Raw genomic sequence first — 15503 nt, 5'->3', positions numbered from 1 at the left:
ATCTTGGTCTGTCTCTTCTTTTTTATATTTTAGTTAGAAAGTCATGGCTATAAATGTCTCTATAATATTGCCCCGATCAGATATTAAACCAAAATCTGATGTCTGGGGTTTCTCAGAGGAATACCTGTCCTATTTGGCTGCTGCCAGCTATTGTTGCTGCAGCTGCTATTGCCACTGGGACCACAGCCGCCGCCATCTTCTAGCAAACTTCTGATTTTTTAAGATTGATTTTGTATTCAGACACTTTCCTGATTTTTTTTTCTTTTTGTGGTACTGAGGGTGGAACTCAGGGACTTTTCTACCTCCAGACTATCCTTCCAGACCTATGTTATACTTTATTTGGAAACAGGTTCTAAGTTGCTGAGAGCCTCACTAATTAGCTGAGGCTGGCTTTGAACCTATGTGATCCTCCTGTCTTAGCCTTCCAAGCACTGGGATTACAAGCATGCACCACCACGCCCAGCCTCTGAATTTTTTTTTATCAGTTCTATAAGCCTTTTGGTTGAATTTGTTGAGTCTTCTAAGTATAGTATCATGCCATCTAATAATAGGAATAGTTTAGTTCTTCTTTTCCTATGTGTACTCCTTTGATTTCCTTCTCTTGCCTTATTATTTTGGCTAGAGTCTCATCTGTTGATGGACATCTTGGCTGGTTCCCTAGTTAGGCAATTGTAAATGGTGTGGCTATAAACATAGATACACATACATTCGTTTGATAGTTTGGTTTCCATTCTTTTGGGTAGATACCCAGAAGTGGTATTGCTAGATCATATGGTAGGTTCATTCCCATTCTTCTGAGGATCCTCCAAACTGTTTTCCAAAGTAGTTGCACTAATTTGCAATCCCATCAACAATGTATTGGAGTTCCCACTTCTCCATACTCTCAGCAGCATTTGTTGTTTGTGGGTTTTATTTTTTGTTTGTTTGTTTGTTTTTGCGGGTCTGGGGATAGAACCCAGGGGCATTCGACCTACGAGTTACACCCCCTGCCCTATTTTTTATTCTTTCTTTCTTTATTTTGTTGTTGTTGTTTTTGTTTTTTGTTTTGGTAGTACTGGGGTTCCTGGAAGCCCTTCTACCTCCGGGCTATACTCCCAGACCTATTTTATACTTTTTTATTTTTGGAAACAGGGTCTCTTAAGCCAGCGGGGCTGGCTCCAAACCAGCGTGATCCTCCTGTCTCTGCCTCCCAAACGCGGAGATTACAAGTGTGCACCACCACTCCGGGCTTTATTCTTTATTTTGAAACAGGGTCTCACTAAGTTGCAGAGGGCCTCACTAAGTAGTAGCTGAGGCTGCCCGTGAACCGTAATCCTCCAGTCTCAGCCTCCTGAATGCTGGGATTACAAGTGTGCGCCACCATGCCCGGCTGTTGTTTGTGTTTTGAATGACTGCCATTCTAATTGGAGTAAGGTGAAATCTCAGGGTAGTTTTGATTTGCATCTCTCTGCTAATGATGTTGAACATTTTGTCATACATTTATTGGCCATTTGTACTTCTTCTTTTGTGAAGTGTCTATTTAGTTCACTTGCCCAATTTTTGAGTGTTTTTTTTCTTAGCTGTGAGTTTCTTGAGTTCTCTGTATATTCTAGATATTAGTCCTCTACCAGAGGAGGAGTTGGCAAAAACTTTTTCCCATTCTGTCGGCTTCTCTGTTGAGAAGCTCTTCAGTTTAACGCAATCCCATGTATTGATCCTCCTTTTTTTAAATTTTTTTGTGGTACTGGGGATGGAACCCTTCTACCTCCAGGCTACACTCCCAGACCTATTTTAACATTTTTTATTTGGAAACAGGGTCTTTTCAGCCAGCGAGGCTGGCTTCGAACCTGCGTAATCCTCCTGTTTCCGCCTCCCAAGCAAGGGGATTACAAGCATGCGCCACCACGCCCGGCTTGATCCTCCTTTTAACTTCTTGTACTTTGGAGTCTGTTGAGAAAGTTTTTACCTATGCCTATGTGTTGAAGTGTAAGTGGAATGGATTACAAAACTGAGATATGTATACAATGTGATTTTACTCAGCCATAAAGAAGAACAAAATTATGTCATTTGCAGGGAAATAGATGGAACTGGAGAACATTATGCCAAGTGAGATTAGACAGTCACAAAAATTAAAAAGTCAGATGTTCTCCCTAATATGTGGAATCTAGGAAGACAATGGGTCATAAGGAACTCTAGACAAAGAAGGAGAAACATTAGAAGAACAAATAAGGCTGTGTGGTGACGCATGCTTGTAATCCCAGCATTTGGGAGGCTGAGACCAGAGTATTGCAGTTTATGGGACAGCCTCAGCTACTTAGTGAGGACTTCTGCAACTTAGTGAGACCCTGTTTCAAAAATAAAGAATAAAAAATAGGGCTGGGGGTGTAGCTCGGAGGTATAATGCCCTTGGTTCTAGAAGAAGAAGAAAAAGAAGAAGGAGGAGGAGGAGGACAACAACAACAAAAATAAGACAGTCTAACTGAGGTTGATAGGAGTGGGGGAAGAGGGAAACTCCATAATGTACATGATGTACATTCACAAAAATATCAATGTCAATCACTAAGCCAAACATGCGAAGGAGGGAAGAGGGGAAGAAATGGGGTAGGAAGTGGGGAAGGGCTAAATGAATGATGTGTACATGTATTTCTCTACCATCTTGTACCCCATTAAGATGTATGACTATGCCGGGCGTGGTGGCACACACTTGTAATCCCCGCACTTGGGAGGCAGAGACAGGAGGATCCCGCAGGTTCAAAGCCAGCCGCGCTGGCTTTAAAAGACCCTGTTTCCAAATAAAAGTATAAAATAGGTCTGAGAGTGTAGCCCTAACATAGAAGGGCTTCCAGGAACCCCAGTACCACCAAAATAAATAAATAAATAAATAAATAAATAAATAAATAAATAAATAAATGATGTATGACTAAATGCACCAGAAAAAAATTAAAAATAAGGCTGAGAGTGTAGCTCAGAGGTAGAATGCCACTGGGTTCAATCCCCAGTACTAAAAAAAAAGTTTTGTGTTTGTGGATTAAAACTGTGTTAAACATATAATAGGTATTATGGGAGCCGAACATGGTGGTGCATGCTTGTAATACCAGTATTTGAGAGGCTGAGACAGGAGGATCACAGGTCCACAGCCAGCCTCAGCTACCTAGTAAGGCCCTCTGCAACTTAGTGAGATCCTGTTTCAAAATAAAGGATAAAAAAAAATTGGCTGGGCCAGGCGTTGTGGCGCACACTTGTAATCCCTGCGCTTGGGAGGTAGAGACAAGAGGATCTCACAGGTTTGAAGCCAGCCTTGCTGGCTTATGAGACCCTGTTTCCAAATAAAATATAAAAATAGGTCTGGGAGTGTAGCCCAGAGGTAGAAGGGTTCCATCCCCAGTACCACCAAAAAAAAAAAAAAAAAAAAATGCTGGGGATGTAGCTCGGAGGTAGAATGCTTCTGGGTTCAATCCCCAGCACCAAAAAAAAAAAAAAAAAAAAAAGGTTATTATTAGGGTAGGGGTATAGCTCAATGGTAGAGTGCTTGCTTAGTATATGCAAGGCCCTGGATTTGATCCCCAGCACCACAAATATTATTGTTATTATTAGTATTATTATTAATTAATTAATTTTTTGCGGGTCTGGGGATGGAACCTGGGGGCATTCAACCTCCGAGCTACACCCCTGCCCTAGTTTTTATTCTTTAATTTGAAACAGGGTCTCACTAAGTTGCCGAGGGCCTCACTGAGTAGCTGAGGCTGTCCATGAACCGCGATCCTCCGGTCTCAGCCTCCTGAATGCTGGGATTTCAAGCGTGCGCCACCATGCCCAGCTTAATTTAATATATTTTTTTAAAAATCAGGGAAATGGGGAAAGAAGGTAAGGCTTAGTAAAACAGAAGCTCTAGAGTACTATAGGACAGGGAGATGTACAGATAAGGAAAAGATCCTGTATCAGTTCTTTTTCTTTTTTTTTTTTTTTTCTTTTTTTTTTCTTTTTTTTTTTTTTGTAGGTCTGGGGATAGAAACCAGGGGCATTCAACCTCCGAGCTACACTCCCTGCCCTTTTTTTTATTCTTTATTTTGAAACTGGGTCTCACTGAGTTGCAAAGGGCCTCACTAAGTAGTTCTTTTTTTTTTTTTTGAAGATTTAAAGAAGTTTATTAAAAAGATAGAAAAGAAATACAGAAAATAGAAACAGAAAATAGTTACAGCCTCATGCCAAAATGGCATGACAGGGGAGGGTGGCCCAGGCCAACTCACCACTCTCCAGTTATTTTTCTATATTATTTCTGTCCCTATTTACTCAACCCTACCTAGAACAGGGTAAAAGTAAGCAAACTGGCTAGATGACCCATCTAAGTGAAAGCATGAATTTCTAGGCTAGATGCAGTGTCACAACATCATGTAGCTGATAGGAGAAGAGAGGAAGGGGCATTAAGGGAGGAGGAGTTCTAAGGCCCTGTTGCTATACACTCTCCTTTCCTTTGAAAGTAGGAGAAGGAGCTGGATGTGGTGGCCCACGCCTGTAATCCCAGTACTTGGGCAGCTGAAATAAGAGGATCACAGGTTTGTGGCCTGCCTCAGCAACTTAGTGAGAGCATTTCAAACTAAAAAATAAAATAGGGCTGGGGGTGTAGTTAGAGGTACAATGCCCCTAAATTCAATCCCAGTACAATGAGCGCACACACACACACACACAAAAAAAAAAAAGGAACTTGTGAATTTCTTATTACCTTGGCAGCCTGGTGATGCTGCTCTAAGACGTGGTCCACAGTGAGCTGGATGGAGTCTTGTACCACACTGTGGCTCTCCATAAGGATGGCGCTGAGATGAGCGGTGAGGAAGGCATGAACTCCTAAGAGGACACAGAATGTGGGTGGCCACGAGTGAGGAGGCTGAGACCAGGGAAAATGCGTCCTGGAAGAAGCAGCCACTTCTGCCTACCCATAAGTAATTGTTGTTTAGATACCCCTCAGCAATTTACAAACCCAACCAATTCCTACTTAAAAGAAAGCTCAGTTAAATTAAACTGAAGAATTACACTATTTCTTAAATATAAATGAAGGATCCTGCTTACTTCATGCTATAAACAGTGACACTTGCTGGGCATGATGGCTCATGCCTGTAATCCCAGTACTTGGAAGGCTGAGAGAGGAGGATCACAGGTTCAAGACCAATCTCAGCAACTTAACCAGACCCTGTGTTAAAAAATAATAAAATAAGGCTAGGGGTATGGCTCTGAGCTAGAACTCTCCTAGGTTCAATCCCCAGTATCACAAAATGAAACAAAATGAAAACACAAAACAAAAAAGAAGCTGGGTGTGGTGGCTAATCCCAGCATTTGGGAAGCTGAGACAGGAGCACTGAAGTTCAAGGACAGCCTCAGCTACTTAGTTGAAGCCCTTTGCAACTCAGTGAGATACTATTTCAAAATAAAGAATAAAAAATAGGACTGAGGGTGCAGCTTAGAGGTAGAATGCCCCTGGGTTCCACCACCAGTACCACAAAAAAAACAACAAAAACAAAATGAAAAACAATGATCCTGTGACTCTCAAAGGGAAGGAGAAAGGGGGGAAGGGAAAGCCTCCTAAAGACTGTGTCTCTCCTCCATTCCTTCTTGAACACCACCATTGAGGCAAGCCACTGTAATCAGCACTGCCATTTCTTTCAGATGTGCTGTGGTGAAGAGGTTAAAATGCACAAAGATGACTCTGATAGGTCCTTTTAAGTGGGTAATGATCTCTGATGAAGTAACAACAGGTGCTCCAGTTCAGCATCGCTCAGAAAAGCTGGCATGTGAGAAACACAGGCAAAATATGTCATCCTAGTTCTGGGGAGGCTAAGACAGGTTTGAGGCCAGCCTCAGCAACTTAGCAAGACCCTGTTTCAAAATAAAAAATAAAGCCGGGCATGGTGGCACATGCTTGTAATCCCAGTGCTAGGGAGGCTAAGACAGGAGGATCGCACAGGTTCGAAGCCAGCCTCAGCTACTTAGTGAGGCTTTCAGCAACTTAGTGAGATCCTGTTTCCAAATAAAGTATAAAAAACAGGTCTGGGCCGGGCATGGTGGCACACGCCTGTAATCCCCTTGCTTGGGAGGCGGAGACAGGAGGATCGCGCAGATTCGAAGCCAGCCTTGCTGGCTTAAGAGACCCTGTTTCCAAATAAAAATATAAAATAGGTCTGGGAGTGTAGCCCAGAGGTAGAAGGGCTTCCAGGAACTCCAGTACCACCGGAAAAGAAAAGGTCTGGGATTATAGTACGGAGGTAGAAAAGCCCCTGGGTTCCACCCCCAGTACCACAAAAATAATAAAAAATAAAATAAATAAAATAAAAGGGTTGGGGTTATAGCTCAGAGATAGAATGTTCCTGAGTTTGATCCCCAGTACCAAAAAAAAAAAAAAAGTTGTCAAATAATAGGCTTTTAATGATCCTAATGCAGATGCAGAAGACAGAAAGACAAACTCACTTTACAGGGTATCTGGAGAAATGTTTCTTAAAGGGGCTTTATGTGTGTGTGTGTGTGTGTGTGTGTGTGTGTGTGTGTGTGTGTGTGTGTGTTTGGAGGCACTGGTGTTGGAACCCAGAGACTTTCTACCTCCAGGTTATACTCCCAGACCTATTTTATATATTTTTAAAAGGGGTTCTTTTTTTCTGTTTTTTTTGGAACTGGGGATCAAACCCAAGGTGCCACACCTGCAAAGCAGGTGCTTTGCCACTGAGCTACATCCCGGCCCCCCTATTTTATATTTTATTTATTTATTAGTATTAGTATTATTAGTATTAGTATTAGTATTAGTAGTAGTGGTGGTGGTGGTGGTGGTACTGGGGTTCCTGGAAGCCCTTCTACCTCAGGGCTACACTCCCAGACCTATTTTTTATATTTTTTTTAAATTTGGAAACAGGGTCTCCCAAACCAGCACAGCTAGCTTCGGACCTGCGTGATCCTCCTGTCTCCACCTCCCAAGCGCGGGGATTACAAGCGTGCGCCACCACGCCCTGCCCTATTTTATATTTTGCTTGGAAACAGGGTCTAACTAAGTTGTTGAGAGCCTCACTAAGTAGTTGAGGCTAGCTTCGAACCTGTGCGATCCTCCTGTCTCAGCCTCCCAAGATCTGGGATTCCAAGTGTGCACCACTACGCCCAGCTAGTCCTTTTGGATAAGCTGTTAAGAGATTCCATGGTAGAGCAGCCTGAGGCTGGATAGATTTTCTTAGGGCCTCAATAAAAAATGCAAGTCAGAAGGAACATTTCCTACCACAAGGCACCATGATACTCCTCTGGTAGAGGCTACATGTGAACTCAAAGGAGTCTGGAACTGAGGGTCACGTCTGCTACCAGATAGTGGTAACCAGATCACAGCACTTTTCTCATTTTGGTACAGAAATGGCTCTATTTTACTTACTCTCTCAGATGTGTTGTGTAGATACACATCGATAGTATATATAAAGTGTTTTGAAATACACATGCAAAGCTGGGCATGGTGGACATGCCTCTGATCCCAGTATTTGGAAGGCTGAGACAGGAGGACTGCAGATTCGAGGACAGCCTCAGCCTAGTGAGACCCTCATCAACCTAGTGGGACCCTGATTCAAAATAAAAAATAAAAAGGGCTGGAGTGTAGTTCGGAGGCAGAACAATCCCCAGAACCTTCTAACACACACACAAAAAAATGTACATGCAATATCCCAGAGGGGGAATACTGCAGTTGTTATGATGATAAAGCATATGGATTACTATTTCCAATTGCTTGGTCCTAAGAAGAACCTCAGAAAGTCAGATCCTAGACTATAATAAATAAAAAAAAAATCAAATCCCTTCTGAAAGTAGGCATTTAATTAAAAAGCCAGAGTTCATCTCTAAAAATGTGGGTACCACCAGATGCATCTGACGTTGTAGCAAAATGAGTTAATCATAGAAAAGTTACCATGACAAGGTGGGCAGAAGGCCAATTAAGTGACTTTTAAAAAGACACATGGAAGCAGGCTATAATTCTACACAATCTGTTTTCTAAAAGAAGGAGCTCTGGAGATAGCATTCAAGAATAGGAGAAAGAGGGAGAAAAACAAAGTAAAACTGGCATGTCTCCCTCTACCTCCCCGCTCTGTACATCTTCTCCAGAGGCTAATCCTAAATCACCAGATGTGTGAGATTTAAAAAGACACTTGCTAAGTTGGGTATGGTGGTATACACCTATAATTCTAGTACTTGGGAGGCAGAGACAGGAAGATCACAGGTTCGAGGATAGTGCCAGCAAGTAGTGAGACTCTCATCAACCTAGCTAGACTCTGATTCAAAAATAAAAATAGGGAGCCGGATATGGTGGCGCACGCTTGTAATCCCAGCATTCGGGAGGCTGAGACAGGAGGATTGAGGTTCGTGGTCAGCCTCAGCTACTTAATGAGGCCCTTTGTAACTCAGTGAGATTCTGTTTCAAAATAAAGAATAAAAATAAGGCTGGGGGTGTAGCTCGGAGGTAGAATGCCCCTGGGTTCCATCCCCAGTACCGCAAAAAAATAAAAATAGGGCTGGGGTGTAGCTTGGAGGTAGTAGAATCCCTTGAGTTCAATCCCCAGTAACACACACACACACACACACACACACACACACACACACTTGCTATGTTTACTAATGCAGTGATGAATTTCTTTTTAATTTAATACTGAATACAACTACTGAGACACTGCAGACCTTTAGAGTCAAACTAAACACAGGTGTGCCAGGCATGGTGGCGCATGCTTGTAATCCCAGCGCTTGGGAGGCTGAGACAGGAGGATCGCACGGGTTCGAAGCCAGCCTCAGCTACTTAATGAGGCTCTCAGCAACTTAGTGAGACCCTGTTTCCAAATAAAATATAAAATAGGTCTGGGAGTATAGCCCAGAGGTAGAAAGCCCCTGGGTTCCACCCCCAGTACCACACACACACACAAAAAAAAAAACTAAACACAGGTGTATAAGGTATCACAGTACTCCAAAAATGACAGGTAACACTGTTTCTGAGGAATCTGAGTTCTTAAGGTATGTTCAATAGAACTCAGAACATGATGGCAGGCTTGAATTACCCTAGGGTTATCCTCTGGCAGACATTTTATTTTTTAATTTCAGAAGGTAGCAGATCTTAAAACATCTCAAAGAGCCTTTGGAAGGGCCTTTGATATTACCTAGTATAACAATCTCATGTTAAACAAAAAGAGAAGCTCAGATGATTTATGTGACTTGCTTCTAAAACATCATTAAGGAAGTTAGTGTCAGAGCTAAAATTAAACACAGCTCTTCTGGTTCCTAAAGTCCTCACAACAACACTAAGCTGCTGCTCTTATCAGCTTCTGTTTTTGTGTGCACACATCAGGTAATTCACCTGAGCCCTCGGTGGTGAAGCCTCATTAGTCTGGGTCTCTTCTATTTCAGAGTCTCCTGGCTTTAATCAATGGCATAGGGGCAGCAAAGAACACTCCTCAAATCAAGTGCAAGCCAAGCCCAGAAAAATAGTAATGATTTTCCAAAGTATGCATGCTTTGGGAAAAGGTGGGAGAATCTTGGAAAAGCTTAGTGTCATTACATATACCTGTAATCCCAGTACTTGGAAAGCTAACACAGGAGGATCATAGGTTTGAGGACAGCCTCAGCAAATAGTGAGACTCTCATTAACCTAGTAAGATCTTGTTTCAGAATAAATATAAAAAAGATTGGAGGTGTAGCTCAGAGGTAGAATGCCCCTGGGTTCAATTCCCAGTAACACACACACACACACACACACACACACACACACACACACCCACACACACACACAGTCTTGGAAGGCAGGCCACAGGAAGAATCTCACAGCTGACAATAACAAGTAATTGGCACCAGTCAACACAGTGTTTCTGATTTGGGGTTGTAAGGGGTCTTATTTCCTTCCTGATGGACTCAGAGCAGCACCACACCAAAGAGTAATTAGAACTCCTGAAGGACAGAGCACCAGAAAACACACCAGCCCACAGAGAAAGGAGCACCAAAAGGGAGGCTTATGGACCTTTCCCCAAACATACAGAAGCTTCACTGCACAGCATATCTTCCTCAAAGTTTAGGAAGACATTGAAAAATTCTTATGTCCCATGGTTTATTGTGTTAAAATGCATACACCAACTCCCACTCACACTCAGTGGTTTCCAAATCTTACTATATTTAAGAATCACTTGAGAATGTTGCTAAAAATGCAGACAGAACCAAACCAGGTGTGTGTGTGTGTGTGTGTGTGTGTGTGTGTGTGTGTGTGTGTGTTAGTGTTACTGAGAACCTGACCCCAGGAGCATTCTACTTTTTTTTTGGGGGGGGGGATACTGGAGATGGAACCCAGGAGCATTCTACCTTTGTTTTTTGTTTTTTGTTTTTTGTTTTTTTTGGCAGGTATGGAGATGGAACCCAGGGGCATTTGACCTCCGAGCTACACCCCCTGCCCTATTTTTTATTCTTTATTTTGAAACCGGGTCTCACTGAGTTGCAGAGGGCCTCACTAAGTAGCTGGGGCTGTCCGCGAACCGCGATCCTCCAGTCTCAGCCTCCCGAATGCTGGGATTACAAGTGTGCGCCACCATGCCCGGCTTGGCATTCTACCTTTGAGCAATACTCCCAACCCTACTTTTTATTCTTTACTTTTTGAAACAGAGTCTCACTGAATTGCAAAGGGACTCACTAAGCAGCTGAGGCTGTCTTCAAACTGCAATCCTCCTGTGTCAGCCTCCCAAATACTGGGATTACAAGTGTATACTACCATGCCTGACTTCATTCTACTTCTGAGCTATACCTTTTTGATTTTTTATATTAAAACAGGGTCTCACTAAGTTGCTAAGGCTACCTTCAAACCTGCAATCCTTCTGTTTTAGCTTCCCAAGTACTGGATTTTATTTTTCTGGTATGGGGGATGAAACCCAGGGGCATTCTACCTCTGAGTTACACTCCCAGCCCTATTTTTAATTCTTTATTTTGAAACAGGATCTCACTAAGTTGCAGATGACCTCACTAAGTATCTGAGGCTGGCTGCAAACCCAGATCCTCCTGTCTCAGCCTCCCAAGTACTGGGATTACAAGCATGCACCATCATGCTGAGCAGTACTGGATATTGAACCCAAGGGCATTCTACCTCTGAGCTATACTCCCAGCCCTATTTTTATTATTTTATTTTGAAACAAGGTTTCACTAAATTGCCTCACTTAGGGCCTCACTAAGTAGTTGAGGCTGGAGGCAAGTCCACAATACTCCTGTATCTGCCTCCCAAGTACTGGGATTACAAGAATGCACCACCACACCTGGCATTACAGGTGTGTTCTACCATGCCTGAAAAGCCATACCAGATTTTTTTTTCCAGTACTGGGGATGGAACCCAGGGGCATTCTACCTCTGAGCTACACCCCCAGCCCTATTTTTTTTATTCTTTATTTTGAAACAGTCTCACTGAGTTGCAAGGGGCCCCACTAAGTAGTTGAGGCTGACCGTGAATGGCGATCTTCCTGTCTCAGCCTCCCAAATGCTGAGATCACATGCATGAGCCACCACACTGACTCAAATATTTTATATTATAGCAAAATCATGAATTAATTTTGGCGAGGAAACTACACATTTTCAAATAATCTAGGTGTCCAGGCATGGTGGTGCACGCTTATAATCCCAGGCTTGGGAGGCTGGGACAGGAAGATTGCACAGGTTCGAAGCCAGCCTCAGCTACTTAGTGAAGCTCTCCAGCAACTTAGTGAGATCCTGTTTCCAAATAAAGTATAAAATAGGTCTGGGAGTATAGACAGGAGGTAGAAAAGCCCCTGGGTTCCACCCCCAGTACCACCAAAGAAAAAATTTTGATGCATGCGTTTTATGGACCACAAACTGAAAGCACCGCTTTACCTCGTTTTTGCTTTTTTTTTTTTTTTTTTTTTTTTGTGGTACTGGGGATTGAACCCAGAGGCATTCTACCTCTGGGGTACACAACCAGCCTGATTTTATTTCTTATTTGGAAATAGGGTCTCACTTTGTTGCAGAAAGCCTCACTAAATTGCCAAGGCTGGAACCTGTGATCCTTCTGTTTCAGCTTCCCAACTACTGAAATTACAAGTGTGTGCCAGCATGCCCAGCTGATAATGGGGATTGAATCCAGGGACATTCTACCTCTGAGCTACATCCCCAGTCTTACTTTGTTATTTTATTTTATTTATTTTTGGTGGTGCTGGTGATGGAACCCAGAGGATTTCTACCTCCGGGCTATACTCCCAGACCTATTTTCTATTTTATTTGGAAACAGGGTCTCACTGAGTTGCTGAGAGCCTCACTCAGTAGTTTTTTAATTTTAAAACAATGTCTTGGCTGGGCATGGTAGCTCACACCTATAATTCCTGTACTTGAGAGGCTGAAACAGGAGGACCTCAGGTTCAAGGACAGCCTCTGCAACTTGGTGAAGCCCTCTGCAACTTAGACCCTGCTTCAAAATAAAGAATAAGAGCTTGTCATGGTAGCACAGCTTGTAATCCCAGTACTTGAGAGGCTGAAAAAGAAGGATCACAGGTTTGCTGCCAGCATCAGCTACTTAGTGAAGCCCTCCGCAACTTAAACCCTGTTTCAAAATTAAATATAAAATAGGGCTCTAGTGTAGCTAGGAGGTAGAATGCCCCTGGTTCAATCCTCAGTACCACAAAGAAAGGAAAGGGCAGAAGGAGAGAGTGAGGAAGAAAAAAGAAGGAAAAGAAGGAAGAAAGGAAGCCCTGGATTCAATCCCCACTACGAAGAAAGAGAAAGTAAGAGAGAAAGAGAGAAAGAAAGACAGAAAGAAAGAGAGGGAGGGTAGCTCAAAGGTAGAATGCCTCTGGGTTCAATCCCCATTTCCATACACCAAAAACAAACAAATGAATGAATAAATAAATAAATAACAAATGCATGCTGAGAGGGGATGAGATGTGAGTCACTGTAGAGCATGTGCTTTGCAAGCACGAGGCCCTACGTTCGATTCCCTGCACCAAAAACAAGCATAAACAAATACACCCACTGAAACCTGAGCCCCAGCCCTGGGGCGAAGCTTGGGCATTTTTTAAATGCTCCCCAGGTAAGGTACTGTGAACTAAAGTCGAGAGCTAATATTCTAAGGTAATATACTCCTTAAAGCACATTATAGGAGTGTCTGCTGACTTCTGGTCAGTCAAATCTGGAAATGGCACTGTATAACTGATGCATCAACATACTTAACTTTTCCATAAGGCATATAATTTATTTTATTTGTTAAGGTGGGTCTTTTACTGGGACTCTTTATTTTACACAGATATATCTAATTCAGTTATGTGCATTAAACATCTCCCCTTCCTTAATCCTTTTAGTACTTGGCACACTGAGTTGGACATCCCATTTTCCTGTACCTACCCCAGATTTCCATTTGCTGGACTGGAAACCCACTGTGGAAATCCACGAAGAGGAAGAGCAGCAGAGTCTGTCCCTGAGTGTCCATATTCTGAGGCTCACCACCCTCACTGGATTCCACCTGGTAACTCACATGTGGAAGCACCAGATCTAGAGGATCAGATTTTACACAGATTTATAGGGTAAGTTTAGCTCCCCAAGGGCTAAGTGACAAAATAACTCACATCCTGAACAAAAATGGAGTGGAGAATAAGAGAGCTAAATCTGAACACTCAGTCCTACTCCTAAACTTGTTTATCTATAAGATAGAAGCAAAAAATAGTGAGTCACAGGAAGAATCTCAAAATAACAACCGAGCATGTAAAACAAACCAAACAGCACTCCTTTGCCTTCACTGGGAAGCGCTGCACGATAAACGCGTCTGCTCCTCATGCAAAGGCAGATCTGGCTAACAAGAGGCGGAGGTCAAATTCTGAATAATGACAGCGATGCAGCTAATTGTTCTACATGCCAGGTGCCGTACTAAATTCTTTTCATGTACTATCTCAGCGTTTCGATTTCACAACACTCTGAAGTGGGGCCTATTCTGATGCCCTTCTGTAGATTAAAAAAAAAAAGGCATAGATGGTTAAATACCTTTCTCAACATGAACTAGGAAATGGTGGAACTAAGTTAAAGGCCTTGCCAGGTTAACTCCAAAATCTGTGCTCCTAACACCAATGTTAAGCCGGGAGTGGTGGCGCACGCTTGTAGTCCCCGAGCTTGGGAGGCTGAGACAGGAGGATCGCACAGGTTCGAAGCCAGCCTCAGCTACTTAGTGAGGCTCTCAGCAACTTAGTGAGACCCTGTTTCCAAATAAAATATAAAATAGGTCTGGGAGTATAGCCCGGAGGTAGAAATCCCCTGGGTTCCACCGCCAGTACCACCCAAATAAATAAATAAATAAATAATTTTTAAAAAACTAATACCAATATTATATGACATTTGTATTCCCAAGTAATGCCCTGGGGTCACTTTCTACCAGGCTGATCCTTTAGCATGCAGTCTGGATAGTTCTATATTCCAGATCCACATAAGGCAGTACTTTTTTGGGGGGGATGTGGGGGAACAGTACTAGGGATTGAGCCCAGTGGCATTATACTTTTGAGCTATACCCCAGACCTTTCTTTTTTTAAAAAAGGGTCAAACTGGCCTCAAACCTGCAATCCTCCTGTCTCAGCTTCCCAAGTACTGAGATTACAGGCATGCACCACCCCACCAGGCTACAGAGAAGTACTTCTATATGAATCCTGGCTCTGTCCTTTAGAGAAATAAAAGAGGAAGAAGAAGGGATATTTTCAAAACTATTCATTTCCAAAGTTAAGTGAGCAAGTTCAGGCATCATAGATTGGGGGAAAAAACTAAAGGAAAGTTTAAAAAAAAGTCTGAAAATAAAGATTAAAGAGTTATGGCAATCTCTAGAAATTCCTCTATTCAAAACCCCGATGGCAGAACATCCCAACTCTTTTTTTTTTTTTTTTTTTTGTGGTACTGGGGTGGAACCCAGGGGCTTTCTACCTCCGGGCTATACTCTCAGACCTATTTTTTTATATTTTATTTGGAAACAGGGTCTCGCTAAGTTGCTGAGAGCCTCACTAAGTAGCTGAGGCTGGCTTCGAACCCGTGCGATCCTCTTGTCTCAGCCTCCCAAGCGCGGGGATTACAAGCGTGCGCCACCACGCTTGGCTGAACATCCCAACTCTTAAGACCAAACATTCTTTCCTCACAAAACTAATGTCCATACACTGTCTAAGGACACTTCCTCTCATACCCATTCTCTGGAAAACTATTCACTCAAGAAAAAGAAACCTTATTCAGAGGCTTAGTTGCTAGGTGCAGGTTCTGCATTTCCCTGAGACACTGCCCACCCCAGCAGACTTCAGTCTTTTCAAGCCAGTCACTCCTGAGAACACTTCTTGCCTACTGGTCATTTTCCTCAGATTCCACATGACCAGAATAGCTTCCAACTTTCTTTTGTGTGGGGGGCACTGAGGATGGAACCTAGGGGCATTCTACCTCTGAGCTACACCCCCAGACCTATTTTATTTTGAAACAGGGTCTCGCTAAGTTGAAGAGGGCCTCATTAAGTAGCTGAGGCTGGCCGCGAACCTGTGATCTTCCTG

At 42.9% G+C, this 15503-nt stretch overlaps 1 protein-coding gene across 1 annotated transcript in view; it reads right to left on the bottom strand.

Annotated features, from left to right (window-relative positions):
• Positions 1 to 15503, bottom strand: part of TOP6BL (TOP6B like initiator of meiotic double strand breaks) — a gene marked incomplete at both ends in the record, with an annotated part of 89064 nt that overhangs the window by 24241 nt on the left and 49320 nt on the right. Inside the window, 2 exons of the mRNA XM_080693503.1 lie at positions 4700 to 4821; positions 13345 to 13491. Of these exons, the coding sequence (XP_080549629.1) occupies positions 4700 to 4821; positions 13345 to 13491 (269 nt within the window). The remainder of the gene's footprint in view (positions 1 to 4699; positions 4822 to 13344; positions 13492 to 15503) is intronic.

This window comes from Muscardinus avellanarius, assembly GCF_963383645.1.
Source record: "Muscardinus avellanarius genome assembly, chromosome: 1".
In the NCBI taxonomy this organism is placed as follows: Eukaryota; Metazoa; Chordata; class Mammalia; order Rodentia; family Gliridae; genus Muscardinus; species Muscardinus avellanarius.
The sequence above is the reverse complement of the archived record's forward strand: the minus strand, read 5'-3'. Positions and strand labels throughout refer to the sequence as shown.